The sequence below is a fragment of the Eleutherodactylus coqui genome, chromosome 1 (assembly GCF_035609145.1).
Source record: "Eleutherodactylus coqui strain aEleCoq1 chromosome 1, aEleCoq1.hap1, whole genome shotgun sequence".
In the NCBI taxonomy this organism is placed as follows: domain Eukaryota; kingdom Metazoa; phylum Chordata; class Amphibia; order Anura; family Eleutherodactylidae; genus Eleutherodactylus; species Eleutherodactylus coqui.
Genome location: NC_089837.1, coordinates 447723231 through 447749121, shown reverse-complemented (window position 1 = coordinate 447749121; position 25891 = coordinate 447723231). Strand labels below are relative to the sequence as shown.

The 25891-nt window shown below is 47.3% G+C and overlaps 1 protein-coding gene across 1 annotated transcript in view; it reads right to left on the bottom strand.

The window, feature by feature from the left end:
- UBL3 (ubiquitin like 3) overlaps positions 1–23152 on the bottom strand; it is a 116652-nt gene extending 93500 nt beyond the window's left edge. The window contains exon 1 of the mRNA XM_066583147.1: positions 22609–23152. Coding sequence (XP_066439244.1) covers positions 22609–22635 — 27 coding nt within the window. The 5' untranslated portion in view covers positions 22636–23152. The remainder of the gene's footprint in view (positions 1–22608) is intronic.
- Positions 23153–25891: the final 2739 nt, after the last annotated feature.

The window sequence follows — 25891 nt, the reverse complement described above, 5'->3', positions numbered from 1 at the left end:
TTGTCTACAATACATTGCATTCGCTCTTCCAACAATCGGATCTGCATTTACATGAATGATGTGTAATGGGGTCTCTACCATAGATGGCATTTCCATGCCAAAACTGTAATCATAATTAGTAGCACATTATTTTGAAACAGTTTTGAAAATTTTGGAGGGGAAAAAAAATAGAATAAAAATTATCGGTACGAAGTCATGTGCTTCTATGCAGATTGTTAGCCAAATGATCATTCTGCATGCAAAAGGCACATTTAGGCCCCATGCACTTGACAAATGCATGGAGTCTTATTTACCAAAATGGTTTTACATGCACAATGGACAAAGCAACTAATCAATACTCAGGTTTCATTTCTTAAAATGCTCCATCCAATTTCCACAGAAACATTAAAGTGTACACGAATTTTCAACAAGTTTTCTAAACTACACGTTTTCCTTAGTTGCTCATTTGCTACTGTTTGCATGTTCTGATATTCAGGTGTTCTTTCCATTTTTCTGTTGCCAAGATGTTTGCAATCCACTTTAAGTGAGGAGGCAAGTAGCAAAGCCTACCATTCTGCCAGTAGTTCACTGTCCTGTACTCCCTTTCCCTCACTTCCCATACTGCAGTGTTATGTCTGTGGTCCAATCAACAGGGAGGCAGTATCTGAATGCCTACCCCTCTGCTCTTAAGAGACAAATCAGGCATTTAGAGACATTACCAACATGCTGTAACAGCCGGAAAGGCCAACACAGTCGAGATACTCATCACAGTACATGCAGATCTGTTAGCCTGCATCCTGTGAGTACAGTGGAGCCATCTGTGAGGATAGCCCATCTCCCTTTTGTTATGGAAACACCCATGTCCTTGCTACAATAGAAGCTCTGTACATGATGACAAAGAATAGATTGCAGAGAAGCTGGAAGGGCGACCCCTAGTGGCAGCCACTTCAAACGTGATATACAGTGGTAAAGCAACATTTGTAATGCAAGTATATTAAAAGAAATGATAAAGACTAACAAGCTAGTAGGCGAGCAGAAGTTGTCTCTAAAGTTAGTATTCCCTTAACACTACATGTGCTGTCACAGACCGCGAATATGGAACAGAATAGGCAATGATGTAATTAAAAAACACACAAAAAAAAAGAAACTGATTAAATCAATCTGTAACGACTAGGATCACTTTCTCACTTGTATGTTTTGGTCAGTATCCTGCATTAGTATTTGTAAGTGAAAACCATCAGCGGGTGTGGGCACACCGGCAGTACAAACCTCACACTCCTGCAGTACCCCCCTGCGGGGCTGGCTTCCATATACTGAGCAGCACAGCGCCATGTGAAAGAGGCCGGGTGAGCGAACAACACTCGCTTTAGGCATTCAGACCAAAGAACACATCCATTTTGACTGGAAGGCATCCTCTTGCCATCAGTGTACAAAGAAAATCAGCAATATAAAGGCAGTCACATCATAGACCAATTCTGTAAACTGATTTAGGAAATGGTTCAGAGGCTTTTCTTAGAAGAATCTCTCCCTAAGATGTGACTATTAGACTGCACTATAGAAGTGATTGAATCAGCAATTTAATCCGATTGTCATTAATGGTCAGGAGTGATTTTTATCCCCAGGTTCAACGTGTATTGGGTACTAAACGGTAATGGTTTAAGGGAAAAATTATAAATATATATATTTTTTCTTTTTCCACAGCTCTGTAATCTGCATAGGATCTATACAAAAATAGGTTTCAGGCTTTGAGAGTCACCTAACCTACAAGACCTACCTGTGATAGAGCGCTCTATTCTCACCAATGTGACAGCAATTAAAGGCACTCTTCAGTTTCTTTATGTGCATCTCGGCCATGCAGGTAGAGAAGAACAGACACCCAAATCCTGAGTCTATTGATGAGGCCATCAACATGAAGACATTACCCCAAAGCCACTTTCTACCACAACTGGTGAGATCAGAGCTTTAGGACCATAACTTTACACATAGCTGAATACCAAACTAGTAAAATGTTTTACTGCCTTTTTATAGAACATCCAATCTGGAACTGAATCTACACCGAATGGCTTCTTCATTAGAGAAACCCATGTTAGTACCTCCATCTACAAGAAGCTCTCCTCCTGTCTGCAAGGGCCAATACTCCTGAAGAACAACTTGGAGACCTAGTAGAATTTATACCACAATAAATTGCTGTGTTTGAGGGCCAAAAGGAGGATCAACACGTTACTAGATGGGCGTCTCCAATAGAGCGCCCATTCAGTGTAGTCATGAGTCTTGATTCTGAATGTACATCCTCCTGCACAAGTCAAATCTAAAACAAAGACATTAGAATGAAGACAACAACAACAACAAAAACAGATAAAAGAAAAGACACGACTATTTTAGATGGCCAAAGCCACACAGCACCTGCATTGCGTTATATCATGGAAGTAACCCAACATGACCACCGTGACTGCAAGCCAAGAGTCTAAAGTTCACATATGACAGACGATCATGGAAACCGTCAACGCTGAATAATTTGAAGTGCTGGGAACAGAACAGAAGTTACCGTGAAGCTTGGATATAACAGTCAACCTAAGGAGGCTCTGATCCCACAGATGTGAGGAGCTCCACTTCTACTGGACCCTCGACCAACAGTTTTGGTCCATACTGCAACAGTGTCTAATAGCGCAGCAGACGACTCAGCGAGGTGCATTCAGGTTCTAGGGGCTCATTTTTTTCTCGCGAATAGGAGGATATAGAAACTTGGGACATATTTTAGAAGATGCCCACATTCAAGGAGGAGTGAGAGATGGCAGCATCGTCCAGCGCACAGAACCCAGGTGACAGCGGCTGGGGATGGAAGAGTTTTCCATGCTGACATTCCCGTTCCACGAACAGCGTGTAATCAGCAGTTCTCTTCACTTTCATGGAATAACGCCCATCGACAGTTGAGCAAGACATGCCCCCCTCGTGTGAGAACGAACTGAAGGACCCTCAGCCACACACAAACCAGTCTGACAATATGACTGCGTGCGCGGAGCAAGTAGTTAGACAAAGATTACCTGCAAAGTGGGGATCTGCGTGAAGACCTGAAGATGTGGAACGTTTCCTCCAGGTGGGTGCCACGAACGTTGGCAACGAGAGGCGATACGGACACGTGATGCCTTTATTCTTTCAATGGTCAACAGATTTTTGGCCTCTGACAGTGAAGGACGCTCTGCGTGGTCACACGTTACCTGTCGGGACGCCCTTTTCAGCAGCAATTTTATAAAGAGTTCACAATACAGTCGAGGCGTCGATAGTGTGTGGGGGAGGGGGGAATGTACGGCAAGAGGGAGATTATGTTAAATTGTAATACTTTCAGCTTTCTGGGTAGTTTGTTTTTGTTTGTGAAAAAAATAAGAAATTAGAACTTGCATGCACCTCGTATTCTGCCTGTCAACGAAACCCTGACCCATTGTGAAGAATCTTCTGCAGCAGACAGAAGACCTTTCATTCCAAATGTGAACATGTCTGAACAGATGTAACCAGACAAAGGCAATGGAAGCCCCGAATCTCCGAAAACATCTCTGCAACAATTAAAAAAAGTATCTTGATGGGGGGGGAAAAAGCTGTTTCTTTGTAAGAGGTGACATAAGGTAGGGCTTGTATCTGCATGTATTACCGACGCTCGCTGAACATAAGCCAAGTTATTTTCTCTTTCTAGCAAGGGACTGGGTACTTTTACAGACCCCACACCCCAGTGCACATCCATGAGCCCCCAGAATAGGCCACAGGTGTCCGTTTTGACACATGCAGCACCATTATGTGTTGGAATACTTGTTTTCTGTATAGAAAAGTGTAGTTCTATACAGAGGAATATAGCAGAAAGTATACATGTGGTTTTCGAATAGAGATCAAAGATGTAAACACTGGGGGAAACTAACCAAATATAACTTTTGATGGAAGTAAAAAGAAAACAGAGTCCGAAATCGGCCAACCTTCAATAGCAGCTGGGGAACACCATGTCACTAAGTCGTGTAGGTTACAGGTCTGACAAAGTGTTACTTTATAACCTTTATCTCTGGCCATACAGCACTCCGCTACAACGCTGCGTCAACTGTATCAGTTCCAATTGTGTGGAAGGTAACAGAAAGAGGCCATAAACCAACCCAATAGACTTGTCTGTGACTTTGTAACCGCTCCTATGAAGGAAGGCTATACAGTATAAGGGCTCCTTCACATCAGCCCTCAGGGGTCCGTTTGGTGAGCAGGGAAACAGCACCCCCTAAGCTGAACGGCACTGAATGGACTCCACTGACTAGAACGCGTTCCATTTGGTTTGCAGCCCGGCTTCCAGCATCCCAGGATGAAATAACAGCGTGCTGAACCTCTTTTGTCCTGTTTTTAAACAGAATTCAGTGAGGAAGGGTCTAAACAGAACCTCCGAGCAGGGCCAGTCCTACGTGATAAGATGCAGGACTGTTGTGCAGTAACCCTGGGTGACGTTACGAAGAGCCCCTATGGTTTGGTACTATGTATGAAACCCATCCCTAGAAGCTGTACTACACTATTGGGGTACAGTCACACATAGCGGAATTGGTGCGGATTGTCAGCAGCAAAATCCATGCAAAACCCAGAGTATAAGTGTGGATTGATATGGATTCTGCCACAGATCTAGAGGAGACTTTACCCCTTCAAATGAAAGTGTGAAATCCGCTGTGTGTGTGAACATACCTATATAACTGATTAGCGATCCCACATATCCAAAAGCTTACATAGTGACAGTTCGCAATGGAGATGTTAGGGTACGTTCACACAACACAATCAGATTTTTCTGCACAGATTCCAGCTCAAACTGTGGAAGAAATCCCTGGCGAAAAGTCACGAACTTCTGCCACGAATCCGCAGACAGATTTAGTTCTGTGAATGGGCAAAACCCCCAACATGATTCCGCACGGCTCCATGTTAAGTAGAGAAACGTCACTTAGCGTAGATAAACCTAACATCACTTTGCAAATTCTGCACATAAGTTTAGCTGACTGGCACGTGCAGATCCCCAGCCAACCATGCGGCAGACATTCACGGCTTGGCGGAGGACTTCTGCCAGTGGCTTCAGAGGCGGATCCATGTAGAAATACCTGCATCCGATCTGCCGTCTGAACAAATCCTCAGGGCTTCTCCGGACCCCAACTGCTAAAGCGTATGTCATCAGCCTATATGTCAGACAGCATAGTATGGGGACACTGCAATCATTATGCCGCTTGGCTACACAAAATACATCCACTAAATGGCTCATGAATATACCAAACTCAAACTGCGCTCTCAGCAATGGCCGACGACCGGGTGTTGCTATCTGCGCACCTTTGTGGGGATAAGCCAGACTCAAACTATGTGACATGACTGGTCTCCGCTCCTATTAGTCAAATTGCACAATATTTTAGGTTTCCGGCTTCAGATTTTGGTGCAGAATGCATGTGAAGTTTCCATAGCACGAGCATACCTGTAGTGGACTACAACTCCCATAAAGCTGCAGCACCTGCCAATGATATCAATACTAGTTTTTTATAAAATAAAAAATAAAAATTTTATATATATATATATATATATATATATATATATATATATATATATATATATATATATATATATATATATATATATATATATATAATTTGCCAAAAAGTACAGAAAAGTGAAACCTTGCTTTAGATTTTCCCACCTGAAGATGTAATATGGTTCCTCCATTTTTCGTGAATGATACTGCAGAGACAACTAATTGATTGGAAAAAAACAAAACATCAAAAGACTAAATTTTCTTTAGATTTACAAGCCGAAGAAAACAAAGTTATTTCTTCCTTGCATGAAAAAGGCACTTTCAAAAATGTATCAGATAAGGTCCAGCAGGAACATCAAATGTTGCATCACTTAGTCTGATTTACACCACGCACATCAAACAAGCGCAGCGAGACACCTTCCCATTAGCTGCGACTCAGAAGTGTCACCACTGACAAATAATTGTGAAGAGCAAGCTCAGCAGATTAAAGCCTTTAGGAAGATGTCCCGTACAATGCAGAATAGACGTATTTAGAGGTTCTTTCATTTATAGGCAGGTACACCGTAGTGCGGATGTACAAATTGCTGCAGGCTTTGTATATGTTCGAGCCATCCCTCAGTGGGAAGATTGCTGAAGAATAGCTCCAACGTAGGCCGCGGTGTAGCTGCTGCCTCATTGGCCGATTGGGGCGTTTGTGATGCAATATAAATAAATCCCCGTTGTCAGTGGAAGATCTCCCCGTGTGAATGGTGGATGTGCTGCAGACAATGTAGAAGCACTTGGCAGGCTTATGGGACATCAGTGATGTCAAGTGACTCCTATCAACAGTATTTCATGCATCATTGTGTTCATGAGGAACACCACAATGTCTGGTCATTATATGACCTGTATGGAATTTTTCACCTCTGAGGACTCCGGCTCTGACTTTCAGCCTTGTCTGAGCTGGTGGGTGTAGACTGCTGCTATGGCAGCTCCCATACACTGCACACAGAAGAAATTCTGATTCCCTCTCTCTGTAGCACACACACAACAACAACACCATGCAAGACTGCATAAAAAACAGTACTGGATAGTGCAGATGTGATTTCAGTATCACTAACACGTTAAATTACTATTTCTCTCTCTCTGTAGCACATCCCTTTCAAAATCTATTCCAGATAGAATAAGCCACCACAGCGCAAATTATTTATTTGTATTTACATAATATTATAACATTTAGGAGTCATAATAGTCTTAGGAAACATAGCCCAATCCAGTAATCGTAGCATGTATTCTCCTGCTCCAATTTCAAATAGCTGATTAAACAGATAGGTTAGGTCAATACTTGACTGGCAGGGTGTCTGCCACTTGTGATCCTCACCGATCAGCTGATCCTGCAGCCCACTGTCAGTGAAAGGGGTATAGACCTCTGCATCGGTGGTCATGGCCGGAAGTGTAATAGACAGCTCCACTCCCGCTGACATCAATGGCAAGGTTTTCTATTACCCTTCCAGCACTGACTGCAATAAGGAGCTAGAAGAATAGAAGACATTACTTCCATTGATTTCAAACAGGTGCGAAGCCTTTATTACACTTCTAGCCCTGGCCAGCTATGACGACGTCCACCCCCGTTACACTTAGTGAGCTGGAGCATCAGCTGATCGACGGGGATCCTGAGCAGCAGCCCCCGCCGATCAACTATTGATGACCTATCCTGCTTATAGGTCTGTTAAGAAAATTAATGTATCAGTTAATTGTTTTTCTATTGGATTGTAGACTAGAAAGATATAGCATGATGCTAGTATAAGTAGTGAAGGGGTTAAACAAAACCTTTTCTATACCAGGGATAAACACAGACAGAATATAAGACAGTCTCCCAGACCCCCCTTGCATTCCTTTACACCTTAAAAGGTGTAACTTATGTTAAACATTTTAGTAGTAGCCCATCATATATTCTTATTAATCTTGGAGGTATGTACTTTTCCTGTGATGTCATTTATGGTATATAAAACACCACACCCCTTAGAATAAATTAGAAGTCATTTGATACCGCGCACAGGCTGGTGTGATTTGCATTTCTCCTGGATCCCAGACTTTCTGCACGAGATCTGGGAGTGTCATTTTGATAAACACAATTTCTCCTTACAAGATCAATAGCAAAAGCCTGGAATGCCCCATTAAAATGATGAAATTGTGGCTGCCTGAAGTATCCACTAGGGGGAGCTCACTGTAGATGGATCTTCGCAGCTCATATCGTACTCCGTAATATATTGCTCAGCTCGTATACACTCAACCAACCCTTCAGCTATAATGGCCAAGTACGAACAAGTAACACGCTGAAGCAGACTATGGATGTATCTATAGCCAAGCAGGATAGATCACCCATTATACAATTGTAATTTCTAAGGCGGCTTAATATATGCAGCCACGTGTCTTCAGCGGCGAGAAAAACAATCTGCTGCATACTGTAAATTTAATAAAATCCTCCTAACAAGCAGTTATAATCAGTAATGCAGGAAGCATCTGATTTACTAACCACAGCCTAGAAAATCAGACAGAAGGCGCCAAGCATGAAATACACAATAGATTAGAGACAAAGCATGATTAGATGAATGAAGCAACACTTATGAGTGTAGGCTTCAGATGAGAAATCTGCATAGGATGGAATGTTATGCGCACCGCCTGCAGAACGTGCGCCAAACAATCAGATGCATGGGCGGAATCTGCATAGAAAGTACAAAGAGTACGTTTTAGGATTCAGACAGAAATTCAGGAACCATTTGGGCCGTTTTAGTAGTCGGCACTTAGAACCTAAGAAATAGGAGGGAAAAAATTCAAGATACTTCTATGTTCCTTAGCTGAACCTAGCCGACATTTCTAGGCCATTACTAGTAGACGGTTCAAGATGTAGGTTATTCGACACTTCCCAAGGTCCAGACCATCAGACGCAGCGACAAAGACACTAAAATATTAATCAGGATTTCCCAGGCCAAAAGAGAATCCCCGGAGGACCAGGTATGAGCTTCTAACCACCGGCTGTCATCTCATACATGGGACTACTGACGAGATGCAAGACTCATCATGGTCACCAGGAGGACGACTGTACGGCTCATATGGTGGCTTACACATTTCAGAAATTACAAAATGGGATCAATATCTCTAAATAGACGCTCTGAAATACAAGGGATATCAAAAGCAGAAAGCCACATGTCAATCCCCAAGAGTCGTTATGTCAAACAGCTGTAGTTTTTGACCCTCACAATGCAATGTGGGCGGCCGGACATGAATTGAACTCCCATCCAACCGAGAACTTGTGACAATAAACTTGTAAGCCAGAAACCTCAGGAAGAGCCCAGAGGGAAGGCATCTACCGCCTGAAATAATATATACCACAGCAGACTCAAGAATGGCCATATTAGAGGAGCAGATCTAAGAAGATTGCTTTCTCCTGTTGGCCTCATTCAGACGGGCGTATTGTATTGGCAGTTAAAGGGGTTACCCGGGGACAAAAAAATAAATTGTAAGGCTATGTTCACACGGGACTGGCAGTCGATAAATAGTCCTGAAATCTGCAAGACATAAAAAGGTGCTGTTTATTGTGGCCTTTTTCTTGGTTATCGGTGCGTTTCCCAATGGGTTAATACATCACACGAGTTCTGTGCGCAGCACAAAAAGCAAAGAACTCACGGGATTTTCTCAGATATGTAAATAAGGCCTTAAAATGTAAAGCGATGCATTGTGGGGCCTCTCGGTACGCCTCACAATATAGAAGTTTGCCAACAAACCAGCAAAGTTTTAAATTCAAACTGCATCCAAAAGCTTACAGCCTTGGAGTTAAATGACAAACTCAGCGCCGCTACGTGAGCGCAACACAAAAACACGACTACAAATGGCGAAGAACTCTCACATCAATATGAATAGGGTTCTCACGTCGTTCCCACCTCCTTACATGCGGAGGGGCCCGGAGCCAGTTATCATACATGTCCTATTAATGACACATCAAGCATTACTTGCCATTCTCCGCGGCGGGTCATTAACCAGCTCTCCTCGGAGTAAGAGGGGGGACACATTCTTCTGCTTCTTCCACCCAGCTCTTATTCTTCCCTCCCGGCGTGACGCCTAATGGATGCTTTTACACGGGGCGGCGGCAGATCAATAGCTCTACCCCAGTAACCAGCGGGGTATGCGATAACCCACTATTTACAACTGGTAGGCCTGACCTCACACTCCGTTACCCAAATGTACCTTCTTCTGATCCCCATTGTCCAGAGCCGGCTTTATTTACTTACACGCCGGGGAACGACACATTCAATAGCGCATAACCAATGAAGCCGTCGGGATTTACACATTATTCTGCGTCCGAGTTGGTCGCCTTTAAAGACTTGCACAATACGGCTTCAGCGGGGATGACGCTTGAAGGCAGAGTGTTTGGGCCGAAACAGGGAATGTATTTAAAACTGATTATGTCAATTAAAGAGGTTTACCCACTGAAAGACATTAATCCCCCCATCAATGGGATAAATGTATGACTACTGGGGGTCCAACTGTGCAAGACCCCCAGTCATACCAAGTCCAGCGCACCCGATTGCTCCATGTGACTAGAACCGCGGCTCCATTTACGTCTATGGGATGGATAGAGATGACCGAGCACATCAATCTCCTCTCATCCCAAGGAAGTGAATGCGCACCAGCACTGGATTCATAGAGGGCATTCGGGTGGGCTGCACTCTGTCACTGGGGGTCCCGGCAGCTGGACCCACAATGATTAGACATTTAACCCTAACCTGCAGCTGGGGGATAAATGTGGTTAAAAGGAAACAGCCTTTACCGTATATACCGGCGTATAAGGCGACGGGGCGTATAAGACGACCCCCCAACTGTCACCTTATACGCCGGGAATACAGCGGAGCAAAAAAAAAATCATTACTCACCTCCCCCGGTGTTCTGCGGCGCTGCTGCAGGATGTCGCTCCCTCCTGGTCCCCGGCAGAGCATTGCTTTCTGGACGCAGGGCTTGAAATCCCCGCCTCCAGAAAACACACGTGCCTTCAGCCAATCACAGCCATTCAATGATGTCATTGAATGGCTGTGATTGGCTGACGGCGTGTGTTAGCTAATCGCAGTATTAGCTTTCTGGAGGCGGGGATTTCAAGCCCTGCGTCCAGAAAGCAATGCTCTGCCGGGGACCAGGAGGGAGCGACAGCCTGCAGCAGCGCCGCAGAACGCCGGGGGAGGTGAGTAATGATTTTTTTTTTTTGACACTTTCTTTTTTTTGTATTACCGGCGTATAAGACGACCCCCGACTTCAGAGCAGATTTTTCGGGGTTCAAAAGTCGTCTTATACGCCAGTATATACGGTAAGTATATTGTTTGCTTAGGGCTAATGCTCCTTTTACAGGAGCCAATTCTTATTTTAACTAGCTAGTGACATCACCGCTAACTTGTTCGCACTTTTCGCGCAGCGTATTCAGACAGGCCGATCCCCACTGTGAATCGTTCATATTCTATGTTATACAGTGGGAGCGTTTAACCGTAACGAGAGGTGTAAGTCAACCATGGTTTTTAGTTCTGCTGAAACTGAATGACTGATGAGCAAACAATTCTCGTACGTCGCTGGCTCGCGTTTAGACTTAAAAAGAATCGCTCACTTTTGTTCATTTCCACATAATGATTATCGCTCAAACAGGCCATTATTCGCACAGGCAATTTTCCCATCCGTGTTTGTAACTAACGGCACGCTGACCCGTATAGTCAGAGACCGCGCAGACGGGTGGTCTTACCGACCAGCAGTGCGGGTGAAGAAAGGGAGAGAGAAAAAAAACGCAACACAGTTTTTCTCAGACCAAAACCAGACTCCCCTCACCTGAATAAGCATAACGTGCCATCACGAAGCTCAGCGGGGGGTCCATGAAGAGGAGGCACTGTGTAGCACGGCGTCCCCCTAATAATAATGCATCAGCCATCTACTGTGCAGGGCGCTGCCCGACTCAAAGAAGACTATGGCCAGCGGCAGTGCCCTGTGGCGCTATACCAGCTGGGTGCTCCCTTCTTTCTCAGGATCAGTGGGGGCTCAGAGGGCGGACACCAACACATCCCAGAATGATGGCTTATCATAAGCAATGTGCCATCATGTTATAAGATTATCCTTTAACGAGATCCGCAGGAAATACAGACACACCTAGGAACTGAACACAACCCCAAGTAAGTATCAGCTGGTCAGAACTAAGATCACATGACCATCTGAGGAGAAAGAGGCTGGAGGGCTCGGAGAGAAAGTAATAACCACACAAGGTAACACTAGCTCACTTACATATACAGGAGGAAGAGCTACATAATAAATAAAAGTAAAAAAAAAAAATGAAAACTGGAGTGGCCCTTTAAAAATTCTTGTCAGATGTCAAATGAAAGATCTTTCATAGAGGAAGGGTATAGTTTCTCCTTAAGAAGAGCACCTAGAAGGTGTGTGTAGACTTACAGGGCCGGCCATGCTCCTCTGGGAAGTGTTCCAACTTTCCGTTTGCATAATACCTCTGCAGCGCCACCTATTGGAAGGCAGCATCCCTGCAAGTCAATGTCAGACTTTTTAAACAAGTCGTAGAACAATGACTGGGAATTGTGAGCCAAAGCCAGAATAACCATGATTGCCCTTCATCAGTGGGCAGTAGGTTTCGAGCTTGGCTAGTGGGAGACCTATAGATGTGGGTCAGGAGGGGTATCATCGCTCTCCTTAAGGAGACACCTAGAAGGTGTGTGAGGATACAAATATGCAAGTAGGGAAGATGGAACAATACCTCTGCGGCAGTGATGCTGCCTTCCAATAGGTGACCCGGGTCTACGGGACTGAAATGAAGAACATGTCCTAAAACATTGTGTTGACAAAGCAATAGTGCTCCATATGATCGTTTAATAGTTCATTAACCGACTTCTAATGAGCATAGCCACCTGTTATTTGTGCTGTCTATAACAGACGGGATTAGTTAACCTGCCCAAGTGTTTGGTCTACAGTGTTCCTTTAAGATATGCACTCATGGGCAATGAAGAAAGGTCAGCGAGCCCCTCCACAATTGAGCAATTACTAGAGAACTCTCCTGTGATACAGTGCTGGAGCTGCAGGGGAACTTACTGCAGATTACAGCCCCCCAGACACGCTCCACACTCCACTTACTTGGAAGACGCAGACCGCCCCTTTAAGGAAAACAAATCCATCTTTAAAGCCCGGCACAACTAGAACAATATTCCCAGCCATTTCCCTGATTTATCACAGCCGCTTCGTTTTCTAGCAGCGGAGTCATGTTTGTCATCCAGAGCCGCGGCGACGGCCGCCCCAACAGGGACGCACAAAACAAGAAGGGGTTTAAGTGCTTAAACACGGCGAGAACAGGACAAAAGACCAGAGGACAGTAAACTTTTGTTACCGGCGATCCCGTTACCGCAGCTCAATGAATAATACAAACGGTGGGAGTTCTGAGTTTAATTGCATGATAATGACACATTGTATACACGGCTTGTACATCACAAGACAATGTTTTCTAACATAAATGCCCCGATTCACGATACACCATGGAAAAGCAAAAAACAATGCGTGTATTCAGCAAATACATACCAGAGCGGACCATTAGCACACGGATACAAAGCAGTACAGAAATACATGATGCACCTCGGGAGATACATTATCCCACGGGACAGTCTGCACACGCGTGTGCCTGCACTGGTATGGATGTGAGCACGCACCAAGGGGACAGAAAGAATGCTACTTGCTGTCATGGATTTGCATGCTGATCGTAAGCAACATGTTATAGTAGCAAGGAATTTACAAAAATCATCCAGCGTGTAAACGGACCTGCCGTGCCGGTTTTAAGTCCCCAGCATGTCCATTTACACTGCAGCTTGGTTGCAGGTTCCCCATTGAGTTCAGTGGGGGAAGTCAAAATGTGCCATGAATGCCAATAGTTGCAGATTTGACATCAGATTACTGTAAATGTGCAGCGAAATGCACAAATGAGGATATGTTATGAAATTAACACATTACTCGCCAGTCTGTGCTTTCAGGCCTCTGGTGATGACATGTAGGGGACAGACTGCATACGTTTGGGGAAGGTGTTGGTCATTATAGTAGCACTAGGCTAAAAGGTGGTGACAGGTCCCTTTCAACGGCCACCCCAAAAGTACATGACCATCCTGCCTGAGGGTTCCTGCATGACCATAGTAAGGCACCAACACAATGACTGCTGATGGGAACGCTGCGCTGATGTCTTATGTACGGAGATATTCTCTCTACAAGTCCTGTGTCTAGAAGAGACCCGCTCTGTAGCTCTATAGGCCTCCATACCCCACGCACATCATACAGCGACCCTGTGTGCAAACACTTACAGCTTCTCCTGTAGAGAACAGCATTCATGAACTAGGAGGTTTCACACTGTATGAAATTGTGGAAGAATAAATAATAGAATATGCCATCATCACCATTGTCAAAAGTCTACAGCAAAATCCACATTTATTACATCTGAATACTGATGTCGATTTCACCCCCCTCCTTGGGGCAGCTTCATAATCAGCCCTTTTTTGGAACCCCGCACTTGCAGTTTTTGATGCAGCTTTTTGAGCCAAAGCAAGAATTGGATCCAGCAGGAAGGAGACGTACAGGTCCTTCCCCTTTGTAGTCTTTTTTAAATCAACTTCCGACTTTGGCTCAAAAAAACTGCAAAATGCACTTTCCAAAAAAATGCTGTTGTGCGATGCCACCCTTAGAAGGGATTAAAAGGAGTTTTCCCAAGTAGGATTAGTTTTTTTGGTAAAAGCCCCTTCCCAATGTAGTAAAGTAACTAGCGTATGTATACTCAGGCCTGATGTCTGGGATGTCACAGGCGCTGCGGCCAATGACAGAGCTGGTGACATCCTGTAAACAGGCTGGGGAAGCCTGTACCGGTGACATCAGAGGGGAGTCCCAGAGCAGTGCTGGACACAGCGGGAGAGAGATATATAATTATACCCCTTTAGATCTGCAGCATAAAGCGGACATGCAGCTAATTTAAATTCTGCACCACGGACACCGAGGCTGAAGTCTGACATTCGCACTATTTGGAGCCGCCTTGTGTGGCCGTCCCCCAAGGGCTGGACGGTGTAGGATCCGTCAGTCTCGGGGGCCGTCATGTGCTTACGGCACAATATAACACTGCAGTGCTGTTTTATTATGGCCCAGGAACGACACAAATCAGCAGGGGATTATGACACATAAAACTTTACTGGGACTGATAAATCCGACACTCATTACGTTCAGGACGGCGATTACACGTCTACAGCTCACATCTCTCTCATATACTCCAAGGCTGACAGCCGGCACAGAGGAGGACTGATGGCACACGATACCACAAGGACAGACCTGCCATAAAGAAGTAGTAACTGGGGAGGGTCACACCAAATATTTTAATTCAAAAAGGAATATTTCTTTTTTAACACAACAGCCGCCTTTGAAGGGTGTTTTCCAACAGAACAACATATTAGCTCCGGTCCTGGAACAAGCAATCATATGCCACTGATTGTACATGTGATCGTTCAGCCAATCACAGCTTCGGGGGGGGGGGGGGGGGGGGGGGGATACTACCAGGAAGCCAGTGATTGGCTGAGGGGGACACATGTATAATGAACAGCACGTGACAGCTCCAAGTCCCTCTGGGAAAGGGGTCGTGGGTCCTGAACCGGAAAATCATGGGGGTGGTGCAGGAGGAGCTGATAAGTTAGTAGAACTATACAGAGTCTGTAGGTTTTACTATATAGTGTTCAGTGGTGTACTGCAGAAACTAGGGTGCAAGCTGATCTCAGGGCTCCTTCATATACACTATTTTTCAGTGCATAAAGTGAGATATTTCGTGTTTGAAAAGACAAAGAAGAAAAAAAAGGTACAGTTACTTGTGTCGATTGGCACATCCCATATTGGGATCAGGACTTTTACCATTGATGATCTGTCCTCGAGATAGGTCATCAATAGTTGATCATGTGATCACGTGACCTACTGTCTGTGCAAACAGCACTGGATACAGAAAGTACTGTCAACAGTGCAGAGGCAGCCTGGTGTGGTTCTACAATTATAGCTCTCTTTGAATTAAATGGTGGCTATGCTGTACTACCGAATCAGGCCACTGAAACGTGGACAGAGCTATCAGCTGATCACTGGAGAGCCCGAGCAGCTAACCCCCACCTCTCAACTATTAGTGACCTTTCCCGAAGAGAGGTTATCCATAGCAAAAGTCCCGGACCACCCCTTTAAAGGGGTTTTCCAGGACTACCCTACTGATAAGCTTAGCTCATCAATAGCTCATTGGCAAGGATCCAGCACTCCAGATATCCATCAATCAGCTAACTGAAATGACAGCAGTACTCAGGTGAGCGCCACTGTCATTTCAGTCCAAGCCAGCCATAGTGCCATACACTGTACAGCAGCAGTAGCTGGTATTGCAGCTCAGTCCCACTCACTTGAATGGGGCTAGGCTGCTCTCAGGCTGTATGAACATGACGTCACAGGCCTGAGAATAGGCGGTAGCGCTCACCCGAGGACTATGGCCTCTTCAATCAGCTGATCGGTGGGGATCTGAAATGCCAGACCCAAGGATAAGTCATCAAAGGTTTAGTCCAAGAAAACCCTTAAAACGATGTTTGAAAGTTATTCCCTTTCCACAGGATACGAGATACAATTTGGATTGTTGGTGGTCCGAACACTGGGATCCCCACCAATCCCAAGAATATACTCTAATACGTCCTGAAATGAGAGCCATGGCACTTGCACTCCGCTATCTCCTGGAGTCCCGCTTAAAGGAGTATTCTAGGCTTTTATAATTGATGTCCGCTCAGGATAGGTCATCACTAGTTGATCGGCGAGATCCACTGCTCAGAATGCCATTCGATCAGCTCATCATCCAGTCAGTGTAGTGGAGCCAGTCGTCGTCATCATCATCATCATCGGTGGTCTGAGCAGACTCGTGATAGGCAGCTTCATTAAACTGAAATCAATAGAAGCGATGCCTCCTATTACACCTCCAACCACAATGATGAGCCGGAGGAGTAACAGGAGGAATTGCTCCAATTGATTTCAATGGGAGTGAAGCAGTCTACTACACTTCTAGGCCTGACCACTAACGTCTGGCCCCGCTGCAGTGACAGTGGGCCAGAGAATCAGCTGATCAGTGGGGATTCTGGACGATCAGCTATTGATGACCTATCCTGACCATCAATAACGCCAGGAATGAGTGGAGACACACGTCACCGCTGCCACCTTCACTTCGGGACGTGCCAGACCCCGTTCTAGGAATCAGTGGGGAGGGACAAGAGATCATATCCCCGCCATTCAAAAGTTAGCCCCTATGATGTGGATAGGGAGATCACCCCTTCAATAAGTGAATGTTTGTTTTTTTAACCCATTCCCTGCCCATTGAATTTTTTCCTACTAACAGAAACTTCCTTTAAGGAATGCTGCTTTGTGTAACTGATCTAATCTAGTCTACCTTTAAGAAGAGCCAGATAGTATCAAACCCATGTTAGATAAAAGGCAGCAGTATCAACCAGTCAGTATCGGCATTTCTGCAGACACAACAGGCTGTAGAGGATGATCGCTATCATCTCCTGGTGGAGTAGAGACCACCACATCGGCTTCTGATCTCCCACTGATTTTACAGTAAAAGCTGCAAGGAGGAACTTTAGAGAGACGTAAACAGATTTCAGAGATCACTATGAAAAAACCTGCACTGCAGATACAAACAGCTGATACATGAAGCAATAGGAAGACAAACCTAAACTGTACGAACCCTGACTGGTCACGTTACCCTGTGTACTGTGGATTTACTTCCCCTCAGACTGTGTGATAAGACGCTGCATCAACCGTACTTATAGGGTACCGCAATGGGGTCAAACCACACACCAAATGCCACTACAGTAACAGATACAAACTGCCTTCTTGTAACACCCAATAATAAAGTCTAAAACTGCAGCGACATATTATAGATACACGAGTTGTGGTTCTCCAGCTATCCCAAAACTACAACCCCCAGCATGTACTGACCCTCTCTTTACTCTAGTGGTTTTTAATTTGTGAACCTCCAGCTACAAAACTACAACCCCCAGTATGTATTCAACACTGACCCCCCCTCTACCCCTCCAGGGGTTTCCAACCGGTGACTTTCCATCTGTATAACCACAACTCCTACCATGTACTAATCACTAATGCTCCCTGTACTCCAAGCCTCTGGCTCTCCGGTTGATACAAAACTCCATTCTCAGCATGTACCAATCACCGACTCTCCCTCTACTCAAGGGGTTCCTGCTTGTGGCTCTACGGCTATAGCAAAACTACAAGTGGGTAACCACTGTAGTAGAGGGGGGCAGTACAGAGGTTTCGCAGCTGGAGAGCTACAGGTTGGAAACCATAAGGCTCATTCACACGGGCGTACTTTCTGTCCATGTGCCGTCTGTATTTTTACTGATGGACCCATCAGGCGGCACGAGTGATTTTTTTTTCCCCCTTTCTCGCAGTGATGCTACGAGGATAAGAATCTCGGCATATTCTACCTTTTGGCGTCCCGCGGAATGCCTCGCCCATTGTTGTCAGTGGGGTCGTAAAGACAATGCATGGCACTCGCATGCCGTGAGATGTGATGTTTCCCACTGAAATCAACGGGAAACACTTGCGATCCTCTGCCGGGCGAGAAACTCACCTGAGGATCGCAATTTTACAGGAGCAAAGCGAGGCATTTCTGAATGAAAACCATCTTGCGTCGGCGTGAACAAATACACGTTAGCAAGCGTGATATCGGGCCGGTTTCTCTCGCTCACTCGTGTGAATCTGGCCTAAATTGGTGCATTCAGACATCCTTTTTTTAAATTTTTTTTTGTTTTCTAATGCAATCAATTTTGCGTGTAAAGATTGCTGCATGTCCGCGTTTGGTTCTTCACTTCACGGACCATAATCTGACATGAATGGCTATTGGAGCATTTAAAAAACAGCAACAAACATGGATGTTAGATGCGTGTGCACGTTTTGTTTTTTTTGTTGTTTTTTTTTAAATGCATGTAGTTAGAAGACAGTGCCAAAAACGATGACACACTGACGTGAAAACAAAAAACACACGTACACAAACATGTATGCAACACGCACATGTACATGCAGAGAAATCCTGCATATATCAGTGTGAATGAGCCCTCGGGGTAAAGGGAGGGATGCAGTATGGCAGCTGGAGGGCAATAGGCTGACAACAACCAGTGCAGAGTCGCCAGCGATCATTAACATTCCCCCGCAGTCCGGAGTTCACCGGTGTTTGTCTGTTCTGGTCACGCCAGTGTGGGTTCCCCGCATTCCTCCCACATACGGACGGGTCAGCCGGATTCCTAGCATATCAGCCCCAGCGGACATGTAAGGGAGATTACATCAGCAGCCCCAGCGGGAGGGATGTGGAGAAGAAGCCCCTAGCGATCCGGTGTAACGTCAGATGTTGTCTTTCATCTCTCCCACCACCGGCGGCGGGCACAATACGGCACACGGACGGCCAACAATAAGAACTGTTCAGAACAATGCTGTATCTATTGCAGGCATCAGTACGGACACATCTCCTCTGTCGTATGATAATGCTAATAGACGATAATACGATTACAGAGACTCCTTCCATAGCGACGCCATGCAGAGCCGTGATCCCATTATTGGGAAAGGTCAGGACATAAAAGCAAAGTGATCTCTGATGAGCCGGAGAGCGCAGGAAGTGGAGGAGACGTACCGTACGCGCCGTCTATACACAGGAGGACTACTGAGCGCAGAGACGCACCCTATAGGTAATCTACACACAGGAGGACCGCCGGAGACTAGGACGCACCCTATAGGTAATCTACACACAGGAGGACCACCAGGCGCCAGGACGCACCCTATACGTAATCTACACACAGGAGGACCACCGGGCGCCAGGACGCACCCTATACGTAATCTACACACAGGAGGACCACCGGGCGCCAGGACGCACCCTATACGTAATCTACACACAGGAGGACCACCGGGCGCCAGGACGCACCCTATACGTAATCTACACACAGGAGGACCACCGGGCGCCAGGACGCACCCTATACGTAATCTACACACAGGAGGACCACCGGGCGCCAGGACGCACCCTATACGTAATCTACACACAGGAGGACCACCGGGCGCCAGGACGCACCCTATACGTAATCTACACACAGGAGGACCACCGGGCGCCAGGACGCACCCTATACGTAATCTACACACAGGAGGACCACCGGGCGCCAGGACGCACCCTATACGTAATCTACACACAGGAGGACCACCGGGCGCCAGGACGCACCCTATACGTAATCTACACGCAGGAGGACCGCCGGGCGCCAGGACGCACCCTATATGTAATCTACACGCAGGAGGACCGCCGGGCACCGAGACGCACCCTATATGTAATCTACACACTAGGACCGCCGGGCGCCAGGACGCACCCTATATGTAATCTACACACAGGAGGACCGCCGGGCGCCAGGACGCACCCTATATGTAATCTACACGCAGGAGGACCACCGGGCGCCAGGACGCACCCTATATGTAATCTACACACAGGAGGACCGCCGGGCGCCAGGACGCACCCTATATGTAATCTACACACAGGAGGACCACCGGGCGCCAGGACGCACCCTATATGTAATCTACACACAGGAGGACCGCCGGGCGCCAGGACGCACCCTATATGTAATCTACACACAGGAGGACCACCGGGCGCCAGGACGCACCCTATATGTAATCTACACACAGGAGGACCGCCGGGCGCCAGGACGCACCCTATATGTAATCTACACACAGGAGGACCGCCAGAGACTAGGACACACCCTATATGTAATCTACACACAGGAGGACCGCCGGGCGCCGAGACGCACCCTATATGTAATCTACACACAGGAGGACCGCCGGGCGCCAGGACGCACCCTATATGTAATCTACACACAGGAGGACCGCCGGGCGCCAGGACGCACCCTATATGTAATCTACACACAGGAGGACCGCCGGGCGCCAGGACGCACCCTATATGTAATCTACACACAGGAGGACCGCCGGGCGCCAGGACGCACCCTATATGTAATCTACACACAGGAGGACCGCCGGGCGCCAGGACGCACCCTATATGTAATCTACACAAAGGAGGACCGCCGGGCGCCAGGACGCACCCTATATGTAATCTACACAAAGGAGGACCGCCGGGCGCCAGGACGCACCCTATATGTAATCTACACACAGGAGGACCGCCGGGCGCCAGGACGCACCCTATATGTAATCTACACACAGGAGGGCCGCCGGGCGCCAGGACGCACCCTATATGTAATCTACACACAGGAGGACCGCCGGGCGCCAGGACGCACCCTATATGTAATCTACACACAGGAGGACCGCCGGGCGCCAGGACGCACCCTATATGTAATCTACACACAGGAGGACCGCCGGGCGCCAGGACGCACCCTATATGTAATCTACACACAGGAGGACCGCCGGGCGCCAGGACGCACCCTATATGTAATCTACACACAGGAGGACCACCGGGCGCCAGGACGCACCCTATATGTAATCTACACACAGGAGGACCGCCAGAGACTAGGACACACCCTATATGTAATCTATACACAGGAGGACCACCAAGTAGCAAGACGTATAATATATGCCATCTATACTACATGATGCATTAAAGACGACGTACAGTATATGACATATACAGAGCAGACCACCGTGCACCAAAGACATACAGTATGTGTGACATATACTACATGGTATTTACACAGAAGACCCCTGTACACTTGGAGATGTACTGTTTCCATAACCCACAGAGGACCACCGGGCAACAGAGACGTACAGTATGTGTGATGTACACACAGACGACCGCCGGGCACCGGAGAGGCTGTACAGTGCACACAGACGACCGCCGGGCACCGGAGACACGAAGTGCAGACGACCGCCGGGCACCGGAGACACGAAGTGCAGACGACCGCCGGGCACCGGAGACACGAAGTGCAGATGACCGCCGGGCACCGGAGACACGAAGTGCAGACGACCGCCGGGCACCGGAGACACGAAGTGCAGACGACCGAAGAGGCTGTAAAGTACACACAGAGGACCGCCGGGCACCGGAGGGGTTGTACAGTATACACAGAGAACCGCCGGGCACCGGAGACACACACAGGACCGCAGAGGCGGTACAGTACACACAGAGGACCGCTGGGCACCGAAGGGGTTGTACAGTACACACAGAGGACCGCTGGGCACCGAAGTGGGTTGTACAGTACACACAGAGGACCGGAGAGGCTGTACAGTACACAGAGGATCTGACGGGCACCGGAGGGGCTGTACAGTACACAGAGGGCCGCCGGGCACCGGAGAGACACAGAGGGCTGCCGGGCACCGGAGAGGCTGTACAGTACACACACAGAGGGCCGCCGGGCACCGGAGAGGCTGTACAGTACACAGAGGGCCGCCGGGCACTGGAGAGGCTGTACAGTACACAGAGGATCTGACGGGCACCGGAGGGGCTGTACAGTACACAGAGGGCCGCCGGGCACCGGAGACACACAGAGGGCCGCCGGGCACCGGAGAGGCTGTACAGTACACACACACACACAGAGGTCTGCAGAGGCTGTACAGTACACACACACACAAAGGGCCGCCGGGCACCGGAGAGGCTGTACAGTATACACACAGTGGACCGCCGGGCACCGGAGACACACAGTACGCACAAAGGGCCGCCGGGCACCGGAGAGGCTGTACAGTATACACACAGTGGACCGCCGGGCACCGGAGACACACAGTACGCACAAAGGGCCGCCGGGCACCGGAGAGGCTGTACAGTACACATAAAGGGCCGCCGGGCACCGGAAGGGTTGTACAGGTCACCCAGAGGACCGCCGGGCACCGGAGAGCGGCTGATACACACATTGTACGAGGCTACAGAATAGGTCGGCACTACATAAACAATCCCTTCAGAGAGGAACCAGTCACGGGGCAGTCGGTGCCACATTACCAGAGGTCACTACAGGAAGGGGCAGCGGAGTGGACGCCAGGCCCTGGTACAGAACTACTACTATACGGCGCCCCCTGAGGGGCTGGCACACAAGCTGGCATCTTACCATATCCACTGGCACAGGGTTTGACATCTTGACAATGACAGCGGTGAGCGCAGGAACTTGGAGGAGAGGATGGTGGGGATACTTCCCGTTAGATCCAGAGCAGGGGGCAGCCTTGGCATGGGGGGTTGCCCTCCGGTAGGTGGCTGCACTGTGGGGGGGTAGAGCTGCCCTCCCCCCGCACGCTGTAAAGTTTCACTCCAGAGGGTAAGGGGTTAATCAGTTCCGTCTCAAGGAGGCAGAAGAAGAATACAGACAACTCCTTGTCCCGGGCTAAAAATACCCCGCAGGGAGGAAGGAGGTCTGGAGCAGGCGCTGCCGGAGCCTCACTGCTTCATCCCCGGGAACTGCGTCACCCCGTCCCGAGCACCGAGCAGCCCTGTCACCGGGGAGGAGAGCGCGCCCACACCGCTGTCCTCGCTCGTCCGCTTCTCTCCCGCAGTCCGCTTCGTCCGGCCGGTTTTTCACGCAGCGCTCACTAGCTTCTCCTTCCTGTCATCGTCTCTCTGCCATAAACATGGCGGCCGCGGAGAAGGGGGAGGGGCTTAGTTGCGGAGAGCTTTTGCCACGCCCACCGTATTAGTGCACTGAGAGGAAAAAGTCCACTTTTTTCTCCTTCTTCAGTGCGCATGCGCTTCCAGCCCCTTCTTTTTCTTGGGGCTGCCGGGAGTTGTAGTTTTTAGGGCGTGATTTGAGGAGTGTTGCTATATAGTGATGCGGAGGAGACCCCTGTAGGTCAGTCGTGACATCATCTCGTCTGGGAGACAACAAAGCTGGTCGGCGATGTGCAGTGCACTGGGGTACAGCATTATTCCTTTATGATGTAGGAGGGTTTTTTCATAGTATCTAAAATAATGGTGTATCAGGTATTTTAATACACTTTTTTTTGCCTGCAAGATATCTTCATTTGCGTGCGGCAAACACACAGATTGAAATGGATAGTTTCCAATCTGTGCTTCTTTCAGCAGAATTGCGCAGTGTTTGGCGCATCTCCTTGCGTGCACATTTGATCACACCACCCCTCCTTTCCCATTGACTTCTATGGGAACCCTTGGTGCACAAATGCACGCCAAGATAAAGCATGTTCTATTTTTTTTGTGTGCATCTGAAAAATACGCACTAGTGAATGAAGCCATTGAAATCAATGGGTTCTATATACTGTGTATTGTGTGCACAAATACGTTCGTGTGCAGAAGACCTCAGAGTGCGTTTACCAGACCTCCCAACTTTTGGAGCAGCGAAAATTAAGCCAAAATTGTAGGACAGGCCATGCCCTTCTGTATCCCATAATACTGTCCTCACAGTAATCGTGACCGAACCTGGGATGGTGGGACACGTGTATAAGTAGTGCAAGGCTGTAAGCTATCGAATGATAGCCGCTCCAAGTCCTGCGAGGGGCAAGAAAAAAAGTTAAGTTTTTAATTAAAAAAAACTTTCCTACAAAACTCCCTTCTTTATGAAAAAGCAAATACACATATCAGGTATCTGCGTTCATAAATACCTGCACTATAAAAATCGTATGTCTGTTATACAACTTGGGGAATGGTGTAACAAAAAAAAAAGCCAGAATTGCTATTAATGCGCCTCCCAAGAAACAGAATAAAAAGTGATCAAAAAGTAGCTTATGTGACGTGAGTTGTGCCTGAGAATCTCGGGCGCAACTTGTTATCGGCTGCGTATATACAGCCTTAGTGGTCTCATTAGTAATAGTGCCCCCCTTAGCAGCCAGCTCGCCGTCCCTCCGGATCCCGCTACTGTCCCCTGGCCTCAGTCCCAACAGCTTGTCATGTGCTTGATGGTACATGAACGCTGCAGCCAATCACTGGCCTCAGACGCAGAAGCTTGGGATTGCAGCAGCATATGACCTGCTGCAAGGAGATGAGTGGCGATCAACGGGATCGGGAGGGGTGACAACCAGAGCAGAGAGGCAGCGGAAAAGGTGAGTGTAATATATATATATATATATATATATATATATATATATATATATATATATATATATATATTATTTTTGCACACCTCCTCCAGGCTGGGAGCTAGTGCACTGAGCTCCTGTCCCCTCTCCGCCACCTGCCACTGTTTGCAATGGGAGGGTGCAGGACAGAGTGAAACTTAGCACCACCCCCGTTCTACCTCTCCCATTGCAAACAGTGGCAGGTGGCGGAGAGGGGACAGGAGCTCAGTGCACTAGCTCCTGTCCTGTCCCGCCTCCTCCCCTTGCAGAGAGGAGCAGCGTATATCGGCCGGGCGTGAAAACCCAACCGATATACGCCCATCTGAATAAGCCCTAATACCTATAGTGTGTTGCTTTTTTAAAAAAAAAAAATATTTTATCCAATTAAAAAGGGTTTTTGTGAGGAAAATTGCCCTTTTTTGACTATATTTTGTTTGAATTAAACTTTTATTGATCTTTTTTACACTATTGTTTAGTCCCTTAAGGGGACTTGAAGATGCGATCATTTGATCACTAGGCTAGTACACTGCATTACTTATGCAGTGCATTCTGCTAAGTCTATGACAGCAGCCTGTTAGACGCCTATTAGTTACATGGCAGACATGGAGGCCTTTGTAAGGCTTCTGTCTGCCATGGGACCCTATTGGTACCTTGCAGTCGCACTGCGGGGTGCCGATGGCTGACAGAAGGAGCCCCCTCCTCCTGCCATTTGCTTTTATTCTGCAGTTGCTATTGATTGTGGCACATTAGGGGTTAAATTGCCAGGATCTGAGGTTTCTCCAGTTCTGGCTGTCAGTAGTCAGCTGAGCCACTGCCATAAAAAGATGTATGTGCAGGTTTAAATCCCATTACTGAGGTCAGTAAAAAGGCATAATATCTGTCACTAAGGGGTTAAAGTCAATGGTGGATAGAAAAAAAACAAACAGCACTCGGATGTCATCCGTGTGCTGTCCGCTTTTCTTGAGAGATGGAGAAAAAAAATGAATTTGGTCTATTTCAGGTTTTTGTTCACACAGCAGAATCCAACGCAGATTTTTCCGCTAAATTCTACCTCTAAGAACAGATTTCTGCAGGGGCCCTGCAGGTGTAAGGCCACAAAGCCACGCACGAATTTAGCCTTTTAAAATGGGCAAATCCATGTGTAGAATTCCTGATGCAGAATCCGTGTCAAGAAGTGAAACGTTTTTTGTGTTTTTTATTACTTTCCAATAGGTGGTACTAGAGAAGACTGTTTTCCGTTTTCCTGGATAGTGTTGAACAAACTTTCAAAAAGTTTGAAACAGTTAGATTCGATCCGAATCCCCCTTCCTTCCCCGTTGTGTATTGCATGCT